Here is a 21,734-nt window from a genome sequence, read left to right as displayed (position 1 = left end):
ATGCTCGGGCTTTCAGTATAGCCTTGAGGTGCGCGCCAGAAGCGGAAGTCCAGATAACGTCCAGCAGATAGCGTCCAGATAACGAGAATCCGAAGATCTGCCTGCTGTCAGGGTGAATGGGAATACTGAAGAAGGCATTCTTCAGATCAATGACCGAAAAGTACTGTGCAGTCGGTGGAATCATGGTAAGGATCGTGGTGATGTCAGTTACTACAGGATACTGTGGCACCACAATTTTATTGACAGCTCTAAGGTCAATCACAAAAAGATAAGCAGCTTCCTGACCCGGTTCACCGGAATCAGGACTTCTTTTCAAGATCGGAAGAATCGGGCTATTACAAACGTTAGCAGCTGTTTCCTCCACTACTCCCTTGTCGATCAAATCTTGAATAATCGACAGCAAAGCCCGTTCCCCTGCAGGTGCTATTCTGTACTGCGGGATGCGCTGCATTTTCGCACCTTGTTTCAGAGTAATGTGAACCGGGGGAATATCCAACCCTCTGCACATTTGGTTTTTTCAGAATATCCAACTTACCCACATCAGCATCCCCTGTTGCCCAGAGCGTGGCTGGGATGCCATCAAATTCCGGGGGAAGGGGTTCATTCTTAGCAAAGCACTGTTTCATGTGTTCAGTGCAGGGTCGAATTGTCAAATAGACCCCGTCAGCAGAACAATGTATTGTCGCATTTAATTTTTTCAACATATCCAAACCCAACAAGTTTTCTCCACAATGTGAGGTCAGTAAAAGAGGAGTGTCAATAGTGGCGGGACCGATCGAGAAGGGGAAAGGTCTGGAGATGGGACTGACAACTGAGACTCCCGAGAATCCCACTGAGACATTATTTTGCCCGGACAGAGCCGCCCCTGGAACCAATGATCGAGCAACAGAACTATTCATTGCTCCCGTGTCAATTAGGAAATTCTCAGAAGTCCCCATCACTTCCTCTTTTACATAGGGTCCCTTTTGATTGACCGGGATCGACACTTGGCCCCTACTCTGTCCCTGGCTGTCCTATGCTTGTACATATGTATCCTGATCTTCATATTCATAATCATCGTGATAGTACTGTTTGTTCTGATTATTATCGAAATGATTACGCTCAGACTTGCCTGATCTTTCTTCTCTGCGCATTTCACTCCGTTCGGGGCCTCCCCGTCCACGTCCTCGCCCTCGGACTGCTCCGTTTTGGGCAAGCAACAGCGGACACTGTGCTTTCCAGTACCCCTCCTCTCTACAATAGGAGCACTGGTTCAAACCCACAGTCGGAGCCCCGCCCGTGCCTCGGCCTGTACCCGCCCCTCTGGACATGGGTCCTCTTCTCCTCTTCCCCCTCCTTGTCCCCGGACTACCTGTTGCAGTAATACCCGTGTTTTAAGGTCTTTTGCCTTCTTTTCTACTTTCTCCTTACATTCGTTCTCCCTATGTTCATAATATTGGGCCATGCTTAAGATCACAGAAGGGGTAGAGGTAGTCCCAGTACTTTCTGCCGCTTGCAAGCGTGCGGAGATTTCCGGGGCCAAGTTTGTAACGAATCTATTCACAAATAGCCTAATACCACTGCGGGGAATGAGATTTTGATATCTTTTCTGATTACCTAGATACCTATCTCATTCATCCAATTTTGGATCGATTATTGACTGTCATTGAGTAAAAGGCAAACCCACATAAGTTAAACCAACCCCATAGACTGACGCAACTCTGAAAAACCACTTACGACTGGTAAAGTTTAAAAAGTTTAATATAAAACTAAAGTCAATTGTAAATACAATCCTCTCAAGATAAGATTCAACAAGTATACAGGAACTAAAAGGAACATAAATTCCCTAAAGAATCTTAGTCTACAAAAGAAAACGATTAAAACCAATTCTAGAATCAACAAATTGAATAGCATAGGCACAAAATGAATATGATGCGTCATTTACAGGAAGTGAATAAACAAGTTAAATCTGTCCCTACTCTATGCTAGATGACATCCCTACTAGCAAGTCCTTTACCTAAAAAGGTGTCAGCAGTTTGACTTCCAAAGAAGTTCAAACTCTCTCAATCTCTGATGGAAACCTATGTCGAGAAGCAGTACCCTTTCTGCCTACCCATCCGCTCTCTAAGGGTCCTCGGCCTACTGCTCTCCTTCTGCTCTCACTCCTCAGGCCATCTGCTCCTGCTCTCTCTTCTCTGACCTCTTCTGTTGCGTTCTGTCTTCTCCCCGGGGTGCTGTCTCTAAATACAAAATCACAGTATGGGTGGAACGCCCTTTTGAGACGCCCACCACGTACACATTTCACGTAGTCCCGCTTCTGGGTTTTTCCATAGCTTCATCTCTTCGCGTCGTCTGTTAAGTTGACCTTGCTTCTTAGGCGCCATCTTCGTCATCGTGCTGGTAACCTCATGACATTCCAGTTGACACTTTCAGAGCAAAGTCTATCACCTCAACAGAGCTCTATTCATTACAGATGTGATTGTAACCTCTTTCGGTCCTGTGAACAGTCACTTCTAAACAAGACCCCAAATTCCAAGCGTCCCTTATCTCACTTAAGCCATAAACTTCGTCCAGCATTGTCACTTTAATTTAACAAGACCTTTGACTCTTGGCTCGCACGTACAGATCAAAGCTATCCCCCTCTTCCTGAGAGGCCACTAAATTATATGCAGTGGACTACACTCTTGCGAACCCTTGGTCCGTTAGGTTAAAATCACATATGATCACACTATTCTAAAATTCCTACAAACTCTTCTACACAGTATGAATTTTAACACACATATATATAATCGAATTAGTAACTTATTCATTATAATCGAATCCTTGTTACATAAAATACAATGTTATACTCTCGTTCCTACACAGTGCTATATAGTCTGCACATTTCTTCACTTTACATTGCACCGCTTTCTCCGTTTAATAATTACATACGTACATGAACTCTGTTTAGCACGTTCTACTGTTCTTAAGCATTTTCACATTTCTATATTAGCCCAACCTAAGTATACGGGCCTTTCTAATTCTAATGCACATTCTAGAATAAATACAGATACATTTCTTATTACTTAAGTTACATGTGCTAACTTCATGCTACAAGCTTCTAATTTCACGTTACGAGTCCTAAATATGCTACAGTCTTGTAAATATGGTACGGACATATGTTTCATTCAAATTGCGCTCTCTCACCGCTGTCCGTAGCCAAATCCTGCCCACTAAAGTCAATAAAGACTCCTTCAAACCTTGTGAAGAAGTCGGACACACTTTCATCCTTCTTCTGTCGGCACGCAGTCAGTTTGTCCCAATCAACCTTCCTCGGAGGTATCAAGGTGTGCATAAAGGCAATAATTTTTGCGGGCAAGGATGTTATTTAATTTCTAGGCTTGTCTCCCGGTTTGCGGTCTCGATCCCACCCTCGCAGTTCATCCCACGTCCCTCCCAGTTCTGCGTGATCAGAGTCATGCACCTGTCGCCATATATCGACAGGCACGAGTAACCCAAAGAACAGCTCGACATCTGCTAATGTCATTACGGCGGAGGCCGCAGCTTCGGTCAGCTCTTTGTAATAGGCAGTAGGGTTCTTTCGGGGGTCGGGCAGTTGGGATTTTAGGGAAAGGACCTCGCTTCTCTTCCATGGAGTGTACACCCATTGCTCCTGGAATCGGGCGTCTATTCGTTGCCGAGTAATAACTTGGTTATCATCACGTAGTTCAGGAACTTCGGGATGATAAATGGGGTGGACTTCTCCCATAGGTCCACTGAGTCAGTGGGTGTTTCGTAGTCCACTGAGGACTTTTTAAGAACAATCTCCCTCGATACTGGACCTAGGTGACTATATTTGTATACACCTCTTGTGGAGCCAAATTAAATCTATAAGCCTAGTCTCGAATCTCGTACAATATTTGAGGAGCGCTCCCATTATTGAAGCTGACCTCCCAGGACCAAATAAGGGAATTAGACATTTGGAATATCACATGTTGTTGCATGACCGGCTCTAAATCTTTCACTGTACTCCATATGTCTTCCACTGTATATGCATTATTCCTTATCCATTGAACAGCCTGATCTGCTAATACTTCCTTCTCACCATATGCCACAGATGATCTAGTGAATAGTCGTTTACCATCCAACCCTCCGGATGCCCCTCTCGGGGTCTGGTCTGCCATACCGGGTGTGGTGCTGGCCGAATGAGAGACCCCTACAGGACTCGGGATGCTCAATTGTACGCGAGGGAATGGTAGGGTCTGTCTAGAGTCAGGGACAAGGGTAACCAGGTCCCCTCGGGAGGGGGATGCGATGCCGGCGTCATGCCCAGGGGTGACGGAACCCCGCTCCTCTGGCGCTGATGCTAGGGGCGCGGCCGCCGTTTGAACAGGGACCGCTGGGTATATGCGCTGCGGGCATATGGCGGAGGAGGCCTTTTGTCTAGCAAATCCTCAATCTCATCCTCAGCTTCATTTCGCGTTACATAGCTTTTATCGACTGCAGCCTAAATCGTCTATCTTCTTTTTCAATGTTCTTTTCTGTTCTATTCTTGTCATGCGCAATAGCTTTCTGCGTTATAGTCTGCCCTTGCTGCATCTTGAGGAGTTTCTCCGACCGAATACGTCTTCTCTTTGCCTCTTTCTGCCATTTGTTAAGAGTGTCAAACATGGCCTGTCGGCTACGTTTAACAAAGAGGCGCTCTTGTAAATACTGAATCTTTTTCTCATCAAAGGATCCAGTTTTTGGCCACTGTAATTCTACGTTATCCTTGGTTTACTTATGCCACAAGGAATTAAAGAGAAGGGGGCCAATACCGTGTTTGCAATACATATCATGGCTGGGTGTTCCTTCCGGAGGGGCAGGTTGACTTTCGTCTAACCTCACGCTCTCTCGGTGGATACAGCCAAAGCATAATTTACTAAAGCACAGCATTTTCCTTCTCTATTGTACGTGAGCTGAAAAGGAATCGAATATTATTCACAGAATACAGAATCAAGTAGTATTAATTACAGTTCTCTCATTCACATGGCAATGTATCCATTCACAGTCATACTTGTTTTACAAAATAACCCTTCAACTTGACATAAAACAACAACACTGAGTTTTTCGTATACCTCAAAACAGATAATACAAGAAACAACAATGCCAATGTTGCAAAAAGGTGGAGCCCGTCGACTCTCACCTATGGAGAACTCTTTCAAATATCCAAGGCTGCAAAGAACATCTTCCGATAACAGTCTTATCCTTAAACTGCCTGGAGACAGTCTACACAGGTTTCTAAACCACAGACCACCCTACGGCCATCCAACGGCATTCATGGTTCACCTCCCGGACTATGCTGGCTAAGCCCGCTTTTTCAAGCGCCGCTCCAGATCTGTCCGAGCGCTACCCAATCTCAACTGTCGGCATTCCCGAGAACAGTCCGGCCGAGTGAGAACCGCAGTTCTCACGGAAGGCGTATAGTCACTATCTCCAGTTTTCCACACAAATCAAACCAGAGGCGCCTGCACGTGCAATTTCAACGTTGCCCCGTCAGACCCTATATTCAGAGTATCTCCGTGACCACAGGTCACCAAATGCCAAGTACCAAATCCGGAATCGAACACAAAATAGGACAAAACACTCACCTGGTGCACACAGGTCTGATTGCACGTTTTCCACTGCCAACTCTTGCTGAAGTCGACGTGACTGGTTCTCGGGTCACACCCGAAGGACTCCGGCGTGGGGCCACTAGCAGCTGAGGTCCTCGCAATCGGGAGGGTAAAGCAAAACCCCAAATTTTCGTTGGTTTATTCTGCAATCCCCTCCCCCCCGATCTGGAGCACCCCTTTCAATGTCCCGATTATTTTCTGAAATACAGAGGGACGACCCCAACGCGGAGTCCCGGCGGAGTCGCCAAATGAAGTACCGAAAATTATTTACCACCTCCCAATTATAGTTATATTCACAACCAATCCCATTCCCATTACCAATAATTAGTCAGTCGGCAGTGTAGAAGGTCCAAGCATTTATTAGACAAACAAACTCTGCCAGAGGAGCTCCTTGCGACCTAACCCCACGAGGTTCGCCAAGAAGACTGCTGGCACATTATCAGAACATCACATATATACAGTTGCATTTGCAGAATCATTGCCCAAGATGGAAAAATACAAGTTGGTACAGGTTGGTGCGTAAAGGAAAGGCCATATATGGCAGACAAAGCGCTCTTGGTTTAGCTCATCCTAGATTAGCAAGGTCGAACGGGAGACTCCCTTCTGCCAGCCTCCGGACAGCCCGCCCCGCACCCCTCCTGGAATGTGCTTATTGGGCCTTCTCCTGATACCTACAACCTTGACAGGCCTAACGAGCTGAAACAGCAATTCTGCAACAGTTGGGTCATTTCTTAGGAGAACGCTTTAATCAAAAGGGAATGAATGGGGTCTGTTAATGCAGGGCTTCGAGTGAGGCCACAAAATGGCGTCGGTCAGGCCAAGGAAGTGTAAAATGCAGAGAGTGGTGTAAGCTAGAGTTCTAAAACATGATAGATGGAGTTATGCTAATGTTTGCGTGCATATGTTAAAACATTTAGATACATCATGCTAATTCTAAAATATCGATTATAGACACTATATAGTCGAAAATCGATGCCAGTTCCTCAATAGGTGTGGCGCTCAAGGAAAGGCTCTTGAACAGCAATTGATTTGGAATTGGGAATATCTTTCATGTGAACAACCTACTACCCATCTTTGTGCTTTTATTAATGCTCATTTAATAGTTTTAGATGGTTCCATTTCCCCCCTGAAAGGCTTCCAAATAGTGCAATGAACAAAAGTTTGAGATTTGCCTGGAAAAAGTTGAGCTATGCTCAGATGAGAACATAGAGCACTCTGTTGGTGCCTCTCTGACAAAAAAAAACCCAAAATTAGTTTTCCGAAAAAAACCTCATGTCCTAAAATAGCAGATAATTGTTCAGAACTATTACAACTCTTGTGTCCCAAACAGTTGCACTCCATTTTTTTGCATTAAGTTGGCACTCCTCGTGCACCTATTGAAGCATAACACATTCCCACTCCTAACCTATGTTGGAGTTGTCTTTCTGCTTCCCTCAGGGTAAAAAAGCAGCCGCCTTTTATAAAAATGTAGTTCATACCTTGCACTAGTTTTTGATTGCTACTGACTTCTAGCATGGCCTCTTGTTCCATAATGGCTTGCATAACTCATTTTACACCATCTAATGAATGGTTTGTTAGAGGTATGCTCATTAGACTCTAAATTCAAGTCTGCAGTAGATTCACTAATGTTAAAAAAAAACCAAACAATTACTCAACTCGGCAAGACACCGCCCGAACTGGCCAGAGGGCTCAAAGACTGGTACAAGTCGCTGCTGTTGAGCTCCATTGATTCACAGAAGGAAATAACACTTTGAGCCTTAGCAATGTCTACCTTGCCCAGAAATAAGCAACTGGTGCCATTGAACATGCCAAGAGTGATAAGCTGCTGATGCCATTGGACTCTTCAGCTGCCTTCTGCCTTGTCATCCTTTCAGTCCTGATCCAGATGTTGTGTAAGGCGACTAAAGAGAAGCTGCATGGTTGTGGGTCACATGTTTTTTTTAATCGTATCCTACTACAGCTAGCATGAGTGTCCCATAAGGTACGACTATATGACCTATTTTGCTTCATTTCTGTCTGGTGCTGCTGCCCATATCACTCTATTCTTTTGGTGCCAAGTTATTTTTGTATGCTGATGAACAAGAGTTAATTCTCAACCTAAAATGTAATGCCCCCTCGGCTTCTGTTGGCATTACTGCTAAACTATGAGCCATTCACTGGTGGTTAATCATAAACGCTCATAAATCGAGCAGGATAAATCCTAGACTGTGCGAAAACATGAATTATTTCGACTGGATTAATGCCTTTATTTATTTTTTAATCAATATATCACAGTTGTAGATGCCTTCATTTTATGTAGGCTCAATTACGGTACTGAAAAACCAAAACGTTATAACTGGAATGTTTGGAAAATTCTTGGTATTTTTATTGTAGGTCGCATTTCATTCTTTCCTCTTTTTTGCTCAATATGCCACTTCAGACAGTGACTATTCGTATGCAAATCAGCCTTTGTCCTTTTTCAATAGGAACAGTCAAGTCTAAACTGCAAGGCCATGTCCTCTCCAAATGGGAGAACAAGCAACCATATAATGGCAATTAAACATATTTAGGCCTGCCAATGCAAGCTTTAACTTACAGATGGCCGATTCAGAATTCTGCTGCTGTATTTCACTAAATATGAAAATATTCAGCTATATGTTGCTTGTTTTGACACAGTTCAGTTGGCTCCATGTTGAAAAAAATGTACTTCAAATTACCGTGCATTGTTTATGGACCTTCCCGCTCCATAGGCCCTATTGTCATACGGAACAAATTGTTTAGATTTGTTCAATATTGCCAACATATATTCTATGTGCTATCCATTTTGCAAGTTCCTCGTGTGCACTGGGCCAAAGCCCTTCGAGAGTAAGCTGCCAAACTATGAAACTGCCTTTCTAGTTAATGTACTCATGGATTGGAACAGAGGAACACCTTCTGAGGTTCAGAGCAGCTTTAAAACCTGGCTTTTTAAATTATAATTCTGCTGATGATCTACTCTTGCACTGTATTCAGTAACAATGCAATACCTTTATACGTGAAAGACATGTTCTATAAAACATTTTTAACATAACATGTAACTTTACTTAGTGTCCCTCATGCTGACTAACATATAGGGCAGCAATGAAGGACCTCCACTTCGGTCTGTCTTGGGCAAGTTTATGAACGGTGCCCCAGGTGTGGTTCAGGGTCTTAATTGTTGTTCCAGTCACTCCCAGGTGTTCTTTAGCCTTCCTCTCTTCCATTTGCCTTCTGGGGTCCAGTGGAGATCTGTTCTTGTGATGGAGTATTGGTCTCTTATGATGGTGTGTCCTATCCATCTCCATCGTTTTCTCATAATGATGGTGTCCTACTCTTGCTTGCATCTGGTGAGTAGTTCCTGGTTGGAGATGGTTTGCAGCCTCAAAGTGCGCAAGATTCTTCTCAGGTTACTGGTATTGAAGGCTGACAGTTTGGTGATTTCACGCTTCGTTATCCTTCTGCACTCTAATCCAAACAAGAGTGTGGACAGAACGCAGACCTCCACACATTGTTCTCTGAACAATGTGCATAGGTCGTCTCTGTATATCAGCTACACCATAACATGTAACATAGAATAACATATATAACAAAGCAGTGAGCAAGTGTAAAACATTTCCTTACAGCAGTTTAGCAGGTTGGAACACTTTTAGCAAAATTGGACAACCATTGTTTAATGAACTTGGTAAATATTGAGAGAGTATAATTATAGGTGATATAAAATAATCTCACTGCATAAGCCTCGCACGGAAAAAGCATCTTGAGCTTATTGAATAGTAAGGGAGTATATGGATGACAAAAATACTCCTACCCTATGTTCTAACTCAAGTAAGGAAGAGGCAGCTTGTATTTGTTAAGTATTAAGGGAGTATATTTAAAAGTGATTTTAAAATGGTCTAACCTTATGTTGTAAGCCACATACTGAAGAAGCACCATGAACATGTTAAATAGTAAGCATGCAGAACTCCAATTCATCCACAAATTATTTTGCTGGTGTTTAAGGGCTTGATTAAATGTTGGTGGATAGGGAACTCCGTCGCAACGGTGATGGAATTCCTTCACTGCCAACATTATAGTTCACTGGTCCATGGGTTTGGCGATGGTGGAATCTAGTTTATCTCCACCATGGTCAAACCCCTCCGATTGAGTAAGGGCTCTCGTGGGTTTGGCTGAATGCCCGCTCACCTAATTTATATGGGTGGACATACAGCGGATTTTCAACGCCCATCACCACCAGGAAAAACCTGGCAGTAAGTGCCATTGAAAAGTGTTCAGTGCCCCCTCACCATGAGACAAAGTTCCCATGGGTTGAGGACATTGTTTTTTTATTTTGAAAAATAAAATCCTGCTTTGGGATTTAAAAAAAATGAAATTAAAGTAAAAGTTTTCTGTCCTACATGATAACGAAGCTGTCCGTCAAACTTACAATGCGCTGATAGGAACCTTCGTGGCGGCGCTTTCTGCCAGTGGTAGAACTGTCTGCTGGGCCAGCGGACATTTCTAAATTTGGCGGCGCCTCTGTCACCTTGGTGGATAAATGAGCCACCCGCCAAGAATTAAATCGGGCCCTAAATCTGATTAATGAGAGAAAAAAGAATGTTTTTCAACTTCATGAATAAAGAGAACATTGTATAAACTCAGAAGCGGAGGGTAAAGACTCATAAAGCAAAGTTGTTTAGTAGGGCAGTTAGTTCATCCTTGAACACAATACATATTGACACCAGGGCTCCTATTCTAAGTATGTACAATGACACCACTTTGGCCAGATGGATCGTGTCTAGAAGGATTATCCCCATTCTATAAACTTAGCATTTTAGTAAATAGCTGAATGTCAATTTTGAGTAGGGGTAATTAGGCAAAGAGGCGAGTGTCGTAACTGGCCTTAAGAATAACCGAAACTGTGGCGTCCTTCATGGAAGGTCTCAGTATGTTCACCTCTGCAAATCAATTAAAGAGACCTTTTAAGTTAAGGATCATGCACATTTATCTAACAATTTGGCATTCTTGCCCAAGTCAAGATATCAAATATGACTAGTTAACTGTTATATCTTTGTGAGTACCCATAACAAGGTGGTGTGGGACTAAGTAACAGTCCACATCCAATATGTGAACTCTTTCTCCTATTACCTACCAGTCAGATACCATGCAGTAGATATGTGCTCCTTGAGCAACCATGTTTCCTTTTTAAAACTTAACTGACTGAAATATCTTGCTTGCACAACCATGACACGTGCAGAAGGATCTCATAATAATATAAGGAGAATTTCAGCAGACCACTGGTAAATGTAAGTCTGGACAAAAGTACTCATAAGGGTTTCTCTCTGTACACCTTCAGTTCCTTCATGTCTGCTGCCAGGTGCTGAGACTCCCTAAGTTGAACTCTGAGGAGATGTACAATATAGGCAATGCATTTTCCTCGTACCACTGATGTTAGAACATCCTAGATCCCCAATGGAGTATTATCCAAACTCTCACATAGGGTAGGGTGTCCGTTAATCTATTTCCCAATTCCTTCCCTAAGGCCTTGGTGACTCAGCATTATCAGATGTAATCTCCATAACCAAGACTGGGGCATGGCCATGCCCATGGTCAGGATTAGTGATGTGAGGGTATAGTCAGATGTTGCCATCACTCTGATCGCCACCTCTTCAGCTAGAGGGTAAAGAGTGCTACTCATCAGTATATATTCTATGCAAGGCTAGATTCCATGGACATGGCCATTAACGTCTGAAGGGTGCCCTTGAGTTCCTTTCAGAAAGCTCCTGTAAAGTCCTTCCTGTCATTAGATCTATCCCATAGTAACTTGAAATCCTCTCTTAGAACAATGTCTGCGCCTGCAGTGTCAGAAAGTAAAAAAGTTATGCAGAAACTTCTGTGCCACATTCGAAGTGTATATTCTTGCTATGGTCACAGGGGCTCAGCCCATCGCCCCATATTATCAGGAATCTACCTTCCTTATCTGATTTTGAGCCCTTTGAAAAAATAGTTACCCTATTGTGTTTGGTGTGTAAACTGCCCCAGGGGAGCCTTGTTTTTCATCTGTCCTTCATCACCCCTCTCAAGTACATTTATTGTAAACATATGTTATTGGGTTTGGATGCTGGTAAAGATCTCGAACCTCCCTGTCCTCACTGGTGCATTCGAGCCCTTAACATTCAAGTAAAAATGTTTTACCATTGGTCAGTCTAGAATGTCATTCTTCCAACCATTTCTTAGACGTAAGGATTCATCAGTGTGCCCCACCTCAAATATTGCATCAGAAAAGCAATATCCCACCTCAGTCTTTCTTTTGTTCCCCAAGTCCTCCCCTTTGAACTAGAATGCCTATGGGCACCCCTCCAACATAGGTCTGTACCCAGCTAGTAACCGAAACTGTATAAAAATTTGAAATTTCCAGCACAACAAACTTTGAAGGAGTGGAAATGCCCTCCGTCCCATTCCTGTATGTCTGCAGGAGCAACCAGCCATATGGTAGTGCCCCACCCACTCAAGCATTACCATCTTGTTACCCTACTCTCCAGACTCTTTAAAAACATAAAAACCCCACCTCGGGGACAACATCTCTCATCTCTAGCTTCCACATGGTAGAGCTTTATCCTAACATGTCCGTGTCTGTGTCTTTTTCCCTCACGTCAATGCCAGCACAGCAGGTTATGCAGCAGGTTCTGCGCCCGTCAGCGTCCCGGAGGCGACTAGGGCGACGGGCTGGACTGGCCTCTGGCGGCCTCCTTATTCTTCTTTACCATCATGCTCCAATATTCGGCGCAGGAGCTCTGGTCTTTACAAAAGATGCGGGGCTCCTGCCGTAAGGTATTTCCGGCCCGCTATAAGGGTAAGAGTCGGTGCCCCGACTGTGGTTGGTTGCCACAGAAAAATTGGGCTCCCGTGTTAGATAGGGAGGTAGATAGCATCAAGCATCTCTGTTTGCTTTTAAATACCAGATCTCTCAGCCGGCATGCTTTGGATATTTATGATCTTCTGGTAACAGAAAAACCTCAGTGCCTGATGTTGACTGAGACGTGGCTAGGGGAGCTTTCTAACCCCGAAATTGCGGCAGCTATCCCCCCTGATTATAATATCTTTAGGCAAGATAGACTGAAAGGGCGAGGGGGGGTGTGGCACTTGTGGTAAACAAATGAGCCACCTGTACCACTGTTCCTATGGATGCCATCACGGGATGCGAATCCCTCACTTTCTCCATAGTATTATCGCTGCACCAATCTTTTAAAGGACTTCTTGTCTATAGGCCCCCGGGGCCGACAGGCACCTTTTTTGAAGAGCTCCAGTCGATAGTTTCGACACTGGTGCTCAGATCTGAGCACTGTATATTGGCAGGCGACTTCAATATCCATATGGATGATGAAACGGATGCAGACACGATCAAAATGATGGATGTGACGGCTCCTCTCGGCCTTTCTCCATATCATTGTGGACCGACGCATGAAAAGGGCCATATCCTGGATCTAGTCTTCTCGACGACTTCTATAGAGATGTCAGTACCTTTACAGGTGCTATGGTCGGATCACAGGCTGGTCAAGTACTATGTGTCGGAGGCAAGAAAACCATCTACTGCTCCTCCCCGGCAGTTTTGCCAAGGATCGAGGGCTTTCCATCGGGTGACTCCAGAACTGCTGGCCCAGGCCTGTCTGGCTCACCCTTGCCTCTTGACAGGGGACCTAGAAAGGGATTCAGAGTTGTTGCAATTGTGGCTCACGGAGAGGCTAGATGATCTTGCCCCGGTGAGGCCTCCTCGCAATACTGTAAAACGGGCGTCCGCTCCCTAGTTTACCGAAGCACTGGTGGCCTCACGACAGCCGTGCAAGGTGGCAGAGAGAGCGTGGCATTCGCAATATGATCCCGCTGCAAAACTTGCCTACAGAGCCTCTGTCAAAGCATACCATCGCGACATTCTCTCTGAGAAAAGAGGCTATTTTTCAAGGAGAATTGAGACTGCCTCCAATTCATGTAAGGAGGTATTTGCCATTGTGAGGGAATTTATGGCCCCTCGTGCTCCTTCGACTCAGGTACCCCCCACGGAGGCATGGGTGAGTGCCCTTGCCAATTTCTTCACCTCCAAGATCAAGTTGATTCAGGACTCTTTTCCCTTGAAGGGGCCTGAAGTCTCTTATTATTCAGAGGGTGTCTCTGTTTTAACAGCTAGTGCAGACCCGGTTCTGGCAGACTTTCCACCACTTTCAGCTTCCTCATCCTTGGACCTGATGGCCTGCCTTAAATCAGGATCACCTCTTGATGCATGCCCTGCCAAATTTTTGGCTAAAATGGCTGACGTCATTAATCCCATTGTGAATCCTATTCTGAACCGCTTTCTCAGTGAAGGTGTGGTCCCTCAGGCCTGGAAGCAGGCGATTATCATCCCTCTGCTTAAAAAGCCCGGCCTGGACTCGGAGGTGTTGGCTAATTGCAGGCCTATTTCGCTTCTGCCCGCTTTTGCCAAGATCCTTGAGAAGCACGCGCACAAGGTGCTCTCTGATTATTTGGAATCCCATGATCTACTGCACTCCACTCAATCCGGCTTCCGCACCAACCTAAGCACCGAAACAGCGCTCCTGGAAGTTTCGGAGGCAATTAAGGAGGTGCTGGATTCAGGAGGCAAAGCGATGCTTGTGATGCTCGATCTGTCGGCGGCCTTTGACACCGTCCCCCACGAGGGTCTCCTCGCCAGACTTTATGAGATCGGCCTGAGGGGGACGGTGTTCAGCTGGTTTCGATCATTCTTGGCCGGCCGTCGACAAACGGTCTGGGCCTCCTCTATCCCCGCCGAGATGCCGTCACTGGGTGTCGGAGTCCCTCAGGGCTCAGTGTTGAGCCCGACTCTTTTTAACATCTTTATGACCGCTCTGGCGGCACTGGCGGAGTCTTTCGGGGCCCAGATCGTTTCCTATGCCGACGACACCCAGCTCCTCTTTACTTGCGGGAAAGAAGCGGATTTTGATGGAGAGAGTATCCGGGGTTGCCTTGGGGCTGTTTTTAGGTCTCGCGACCTATCGATGTGCGCAAGCGCATCGAGCGGAGCGAGAATTCAAGTGGCGAAAACATCCTGAAACCAAAGGGCTTTCAGCCCCGCGGTTTTCATGCAGTTCCCGTGTACATGCACGCGCATCGCATGCAAGCCCAGCCCAGTCCTCCCCTAGCAGCACTCCTCCCACACCAGCAACTCCCCCCTCCCACACCAGCAACTCCCCTCTCTCGCATTCACGCCATCAGGCTTCTCCTCCCCTAGCAGCACTCCTCCCACACCAGCAACTCCCCCCTCCCACACCAGCACCTCCCCTCTCTCGCATTCACGCCCACCCACCAGGCTCTCCCGCCCCCATCAGGCTTCCCTCCCAATCCGCCTGCCTCCCCTCGCGCATTCACGCCCCCCCACCAGGCTCTCCCGCCCCCATCCGGCTTCCCTCGTAATCTGCCTGCCTCCCCTCGCTCGCATTCCCGCCCCAGGCTCTCCCGCCATGGAAAATAAAACCTGTAAACTTTACTTTTTTCTTCGGTGAACGGCACCGATTACCACTCATTTTCACTACTTAAAATGAAAATCTGTACCCCGCTCCTGTACACTGCGCCTGAGAAATAATTCCAGTTTCAAGCCAAGTCCATTAGTCATAGATCACTGTACGTCAAGGCCTCTTATATGCTTACAAAGAGCACAACACTGGTGTACAGGAGTGAAAGCGCCATTCGTAGGCTCTCCTGCCCCATCCGGCTTCCCTCCGGCCATTTGCCACACTCCTTGCCTCTGTCTTGCCTCCCCCTCCATTCTCCTCCCCTCGCTCGCATTCCCGCCCCCCACCAGGCTCCCCTGCCCCCATCCGGCTTCCCTCCGGCCACAGCCCTGGCACTCAGGTACGCCCTAAGAAATGCATGAATCTATTTGCATTACTGTTTTTCCGGACAAATGTCTATATTCCAGCGAAAACATACCAAGTCTAAATCATAATGTACATCATAATTGTTGTTCTGCTGATCCATTAAAATAACTTATAATAGAAAGATACTCGCATTCATTTGTGCAATGCTTTTCATGATCAGCTGTGAAAGTCTTCTGCGATGCTATCTCACTGTGATACCATTAAATATTTTAGTCAGGACTCCAGTGCAAGCCAGACCCGTTGGCCTGGGCATCATCATTATTATTATTTAAGAGTGTTTTTTTTTTTAATCATCCAGCTTTTATACCTCACTGGAGATAAAGATGCTAAATCCTACAGTGAAGAATACTCTTCTACCTTGTTGTGATCTGCCTCAGTTGTGCACTGCATATTTCTTAAGTGACTGGTGTGACTGGTGTGTCTGTTGATGCACATCTGTGGGCTGTCTGCTTGGAGTGTTCATGCTTACAGTGCTGCGGAAAATAAAGCTCGATTTTAAGAACAGTTGGTTAAAGCGTCTAAACCTGTTCCCAATATCCACTAAGCTGCAAAAACTAATTTTCTTTTACATAATTGTCTTGTTTGCTATTGTGGAGCAGATAGCCGTTTGCCGTTGACAGTTACGTTCCCAAGTGGATTTAAGAAGTAATTCGTGGCCCCAGGCTTACATTTGTTTTCCCCACACAACATTTCTGCAGGCACACCATTTTTTCCCTCCTTGTTTTGTTTGAGGTCACCACAGGAGCCCACGGAGCTTCAAAGTGAGCGCTCTCACCTTCCGGAATGGTGTTGAGCCCTCCCCCACCCTCCGAGCACGAATGGAACGTTTCCCTCAACCCACCCTTCCCCGTGCATAGAGTGCGCAGCCATCCATGTCCTTACCTAGAAGAGGGGAAACTTTTAAGCCCTTTCTGTGGCATCATTGACCAGCTTGCAACACGCACTCATTAAGCTGGACAGGACGCTTTGCAATCAAACTTTTTTAGATGAATATTTATTTTATTGATAAAGTACCCTGAGCAAAGTTGTATTTGCTATCTATCACTCTATTACTGCATTTGCAGCTTTTATCTCTCCTCCTCTGTGAGCTTTCCAATCGTTCCTGCCCCCCGCCCCCATTTAATTTGTTTCCTGTCTCTTCATTGCTTGCCCGTCCCCCAAACCCTGTGCCTTGCTACGGTTTTCAGACTGCCGATTCTGCTGTGAAACCACTGTTTTGCCCTGCCTGTGTTTATGCTGCATGAGTTGTTTCTAACCCTGCAACAACCTTAATTGCTGGGTGTTATATACAAGGGTATGGTCGGTGCTTAGGGGCTACATGTCTGTGGCCAGCTCACCATGATTAAAAAAATAAATATTCATTAAAAGGGAAATCACCCACGCAACCCCACTATCACCCACGCAACACCACACTCACCCACGCAACGCCACTCACCCAAGCAACCCCACTCATCCACGCAACCCCACTCATCCACGCAACCCCACTCATCCACGCAACCCCACTCATCCACGCAACGCCACTCATCCACGCAACCCCACTCATCCACGCAACGCCACTCATCCACGCAACGCCACTCACACATGCAACGTCACTCACCCACGCAACACCACTCACCCACGCAACGCCACTCACACATGCAACGCCACTCACACATGCAACGCCACTCACACATGCAACGCCACTCACACATGCAACGCCACTCACACATGCAACGCCACTCACACACGCAACGCCACTCACACACGCAACGCCAATCACACACGCAACGCCACTCACACACGCAACGCCACTCACACACGCAACGCCACTCACACATGCAACGCCACTCACACACGCAACGCCAATCACACACGCAACGCCACTCACACACGCAACGCCACTCACACATGCAACACCACTCACGTTGCCAATAGGTCTCGCAGTAGGAAAGTTGGAACCATTACAATTGCAAATAACAATGCCTTTTATTTTTTTTTCATTTTAAAAACATAAAGGGCTTTGTCATTTACAAAACCAATAGCTCCAACTTTCCTACTGCGAGACCTATTGGCAACGCCAGTGCTTGTTAATTGGTTCCAGCTTAACAGCCTCAAGTGCAACTCGGATAAATCGGAGGTACTTTTCTTCGACTGCAGATCGGACCCAGACTGGCAGGAATGGTGGCCTGCGAATATGTTTCCTCCTGCAGGCTCCTCCCAGTTAGCTAGAACCTGGGGATCAAGATCGATAATGGCCTGACGCTGCGATCCCAGATTCTTGGTCTTACTGGCACCTGCTTCGGGCTTCTCCGGATGCTCCGCAAGTTTCTTCCTATACTACCGGAGGAACATAGGAAGATAACGGTTCAGGCTATAATCGGTTCGAGAATGGATTACTCGAATATCCTCTATCTCGGCCTACCGGAGTATCTGCTGCAACGACTGCAGGTGGTCCAGAACTCGGCAGCACGGGCCATTTTTGGATTACCCGGCCATGCTAGAACCTCGGGCCTCCTGCAGTCACTCCATTGGCTACCTATCCGGAAGCGGATAGTCTTCAAGGCCCTGACCTTGGCCCATAAAGTTCTACATACTTCAGGAGCAAAATATCTTCAAAAAAGGCCAGCTTTTTACCATCCTGCAAGGTCCCTGAGGTCGGGGTCTCTGTTTCTTGCCGTGGTCCCTCGCATAAAAAGGGCACGTATAGGAGGTCGATCTTTCAGACTGTTGGCTCCGCAACTTTGGAATACTCTGCCAGTGACACTGCGTAGTACCTCCAATTTCCTGGAGTTCAGAAAGGGCCTTAAAACCTTGCTTTTTACTTTGTAGATATCAGTTTTCAATGTTAGTTAGGGATCTCCCCGCTTTTCTGTTTTTTCTTCTGTTATGTTGTGATACAGGTTTGCAATAAAGCGCCTGGACACTCTTTGAGTAGCCATGCGCTATACAAGACAAAAATAACCTAACATAACATAACAGACCAGCTGGATTTCCGCTGAACATTCCGGTCTCCCTAGGACCTTCAGTCCCATCAACTGTTCCAGGAGTGGCTGTTCCTTTTGTGGTCTCCTAATACCATTGTGATTTCCGCTCCCTCTCTGAGGGTTATTCCACTGTAGGGGAATAGTCAAGCTCATGCCTTGACACAGGTATCTGAAATACAGGTCCTTTGCCAAATGTGTTCTCCTCTGACATGTCAATCCCCTGTAGTTTCTGTCCTTGAGGTGATACATCACACTTCCCTGTCATAGGTTGTCCTGAATGCTTAGATTCACATAAAGCAGATGTTTTTAGACCTAATTCTCTGTGATTGGGCTGAAGGTTGAATGTCACGGCAGAGTGCACTGGGAGATGTCGTGGATATATGGGAGGAGGAATTGTGGAAGGGGATATCTCCATTTTGCCTTTTGGCTTAGAGCACAGCTTCTTCATCAGAGTAGTAGTGAAATTTGGTGAATTTGTTACATGGTCTCTGGGAGTTTTGTTTGCATCTGGGGCAGACTCTCTGGCCTCCATCTAGCCATGCCTCGTCATGGCCATTTCCCAACAGCGAGGAAAACAGCCACCCCACAACCATGGACAAGTTTGAACCCTCCGCTCCTCCTCCAGACCTTTGATCTGCAGGTTTTCCATGTAAGACCTGTTCTTCAGATCTTTAGTAGGTCCACCTCCCGCTTGGCTTCAACATTTGTAAGTTGAAGGTCACCACTGAGTCTACTCTGCCCTTGACCTCCAGCACCTTAAATCCCAGGGAGTCCATGCCTTGATGGATCTCTACAGGCCTGCAGGTACGATGTAACTGCAAGTCATACAGTCAAGGTCATTTTTTAGTTATGTACTTAGCTTATGCTTAAAGAATCTGGGGCTCTTAAGAGAGCCATGTTGTGCATAGGTGATCATGTTCCTGCTGCCTTCACCCCTTAGCACTCCCATTTCCACATTGCTTGAGCACTTATTGTGGGTTCAAAGTACAGCAATGGATTCTTTTGGGTACTCCTTTTAGAATGCATTCATCTCTAGCTAGAACGCTGGGCCCACAGTCCCTGATATTCAAAGTACTAAACTCTTACCATGGATTGAGCCCTTGATTGCCACAGTTCTCCTATTTCAGATCTCACATCTCAGAGCCTCCCTTCCGGTCCATGGATCCAGGAGTGGTTCTCTTTTTGGATACCCTGAATTTGACGTTTAGGGCTGAGGATGCATTTCCCTCCAGAGGCCATTGCTCCTTTCCGGGGATCCTTGTTGCTGCGTCTCTCTGGGGTAACTTCAGTGTTCATCAGCATGGTACCCCCTCTGCAGACTATCATCTGCTCTAAGACAGCACTCTGTCAGTTCTTTTCTCTTGACACTACCTGCTACACCCGATACTTGACAACAGGTCTGAATGTCACACAACATTCACGCCTGGCCCCACTGTCTCCCCCCTCATCAAGTAAGAAGCCATAGTGTCCATGCTCCCAGGGCAATCTGGCACCGAGTCACAATGATCTCTCCAGGCTCACCCAGGGTGAGGCTTTACTCCGTGCGGCCTACCACAATCTAGCAGCCACTGCCAACTCATATGCAGGCTGCAGTCGGGCTGCGGCTCTTAGTCCTAATGATGGTTCCTCAGAGTGGGCTGCATTGTCTGCTCTCCTTCCACTAGATGGGCCTGCAATATTACATGTTGGATGGCCTGGATAAGTCTGAGTTTATGGTGGCAGCCAGAAGGTTTGGTACAGAGCCAGGAAGGGCCTTGTCCACTGATGCTGCCATCTTTGTGACACCCTCTCCTCTCCTGCTTTTTAACAAGTGTCTTCCCTTCTTTCATGATGATTTACATCAATGTATCATCTGCAACATTAAGTGTTATATCTTGAATGCATTTATTCTGAGAATGAGGCAGATATTCAGATGCCTAATTATGTATTGAGGGCAGGGAGACTACAAGGCCAGCATCAAACATTTCACAAGTTGAATCTAAAGACGTCTGGAGATTAGTACATCTATTTAACTAAACCATTCTACAGTATATGATGATAAAAGTTAGAGATTGCATCCTACAGAAATCAGTCTGTATTCCACTATTTCAGTGAAGGTTTAGTGTGGCTACTAACTTAAGCAAGTCACAAATGTAATCAACTCTGCAGCCTTGTATGAGCATTACTAACTAAAATTCCTTGTTTTTAGGAGACTGTAGTTGCAACAGATTATCATCTCTGGGCCTTATGTTAGCAGCCAAACATTACACAAGGGAGGAGTTTCCTGTTGGTGGACTTCTTAGACTTTACTCTTGTAAGCTTGCTACAGAGCTTATAAACCTTAGAAATAACGTTAGAATGTCCTTAGCAGAAGGACCTACCAGAGATTGGATCATGGTCATGCATGGAATTTGTGTGTGTGCTTCATTTTTTTTAAAGTTCAGGTGTCATCTGCGTCTAGCTCTTTATGATTTTGTCTCAGTGGATATCAGTTAATCTGTCTCTTCTGGTTTGTCTTGTTCAGTTTCTGTTATAGGTTCCTTCATAATGAGACCATCAATGACATCCACTTGACAGAGCACCCGGTCCGGATTGGTGTTCTTCTTGACTACAACGCTGATAGACTGTTGTTCTTCAATGTGTTGAGGAGGCAGTTGCTCTTCACCATCAGACACAGGTTCACAGAGGCCTCCCATCCAGCCTTTGCTCTGGAGGCAGCTGGAGAGATGCACCTGCACACAGGAATTGAACTTCCAGACTTTGCAAAACTCAGCTAACCAACTTCCAGGTCTTATTTGCCAGAAGGCATATGTTTCACTGAGAAAGGTTTCAATGACACCTCAACTCAGCATTCCTCAGGAGAAAGGAATGCTTGAGGTTCATGGGCTTAGAAAAGAAAGTTAAGCTCAGATTGTGTTCTATCTGTTACAATGCTGCATTTGTTTTGTAATATTTTTTTTGAAGTGAACAACTCCCATTGTAGAAATTAATTCATTTGGTTAGAGGGGAAAATATATTGAATTGCTACTTCAATTAAATATTCCCCGTGATTCATAAGGTAAGGTTCTCTGATTTAAAAATAAAAATGATTCTTCCAAACTGGTTACTTTACTAGCAGTTTTGAAATTTGACTAGCGTATGCTTCTTGCAGTTTTGTTCATCGAAGTCTCTAATTAACTAATTAAATAACCTACATAACATTCACAATAAGCTTTATTTATTGTATTGTCTTGTAGACTGCACTAAGTCTACTGCTAATGCTCTGTCACATTAATCCAAATGACTGCTGTTGGTGGACC

General features: G+C 45.7%; 1 protein-coding gene across 1 annotated transcript in view; it reads left to right on the top strand.

Moving 5' to 3' along the window:
* Positions 1-21,534, top strand: part of CMYA5 (cardiomyopathy associated 5) — a 386,731-nt gene extending 365,197 nt beyond the window's left edge. The window contains exon 13 of the mRNA XM_086960732.1: positions 20,960-21,534. Within this exon, the coding sequence (XP_086816858.1) occupies positions 20,960-21,212 (253 nt within the window). The 3' untranslated portion in view covers positions 21,213-21,534. The remainder of the gene's footprint in view (positions 1-20,959) is intronic.
* Positions 21,535-21,734: the final 200 nt, after the last annotated feature.

The sequence above is a fragment of the Lissotriton vulgaris genome, chromosome 3_1 (genome assembly GCF_964263255.1).
Source record: "Lissotriton vulgaris chromosome 3_1, aLisVul1.2, whole genome shotgun sequence".
In the NCBI taxonomy this organism is placed as follows: Eukaryota; Metazoa; Chordata; class Amphibia; order Caudata; family Salamandridae; genus Lissotriton; species Lissotriton vulgaris.
The sequence above is the reverse complement of the archived record's forward strand: the minus strand, read 5'-3'. Positions and strand labels throughout refer to the sequence as shown.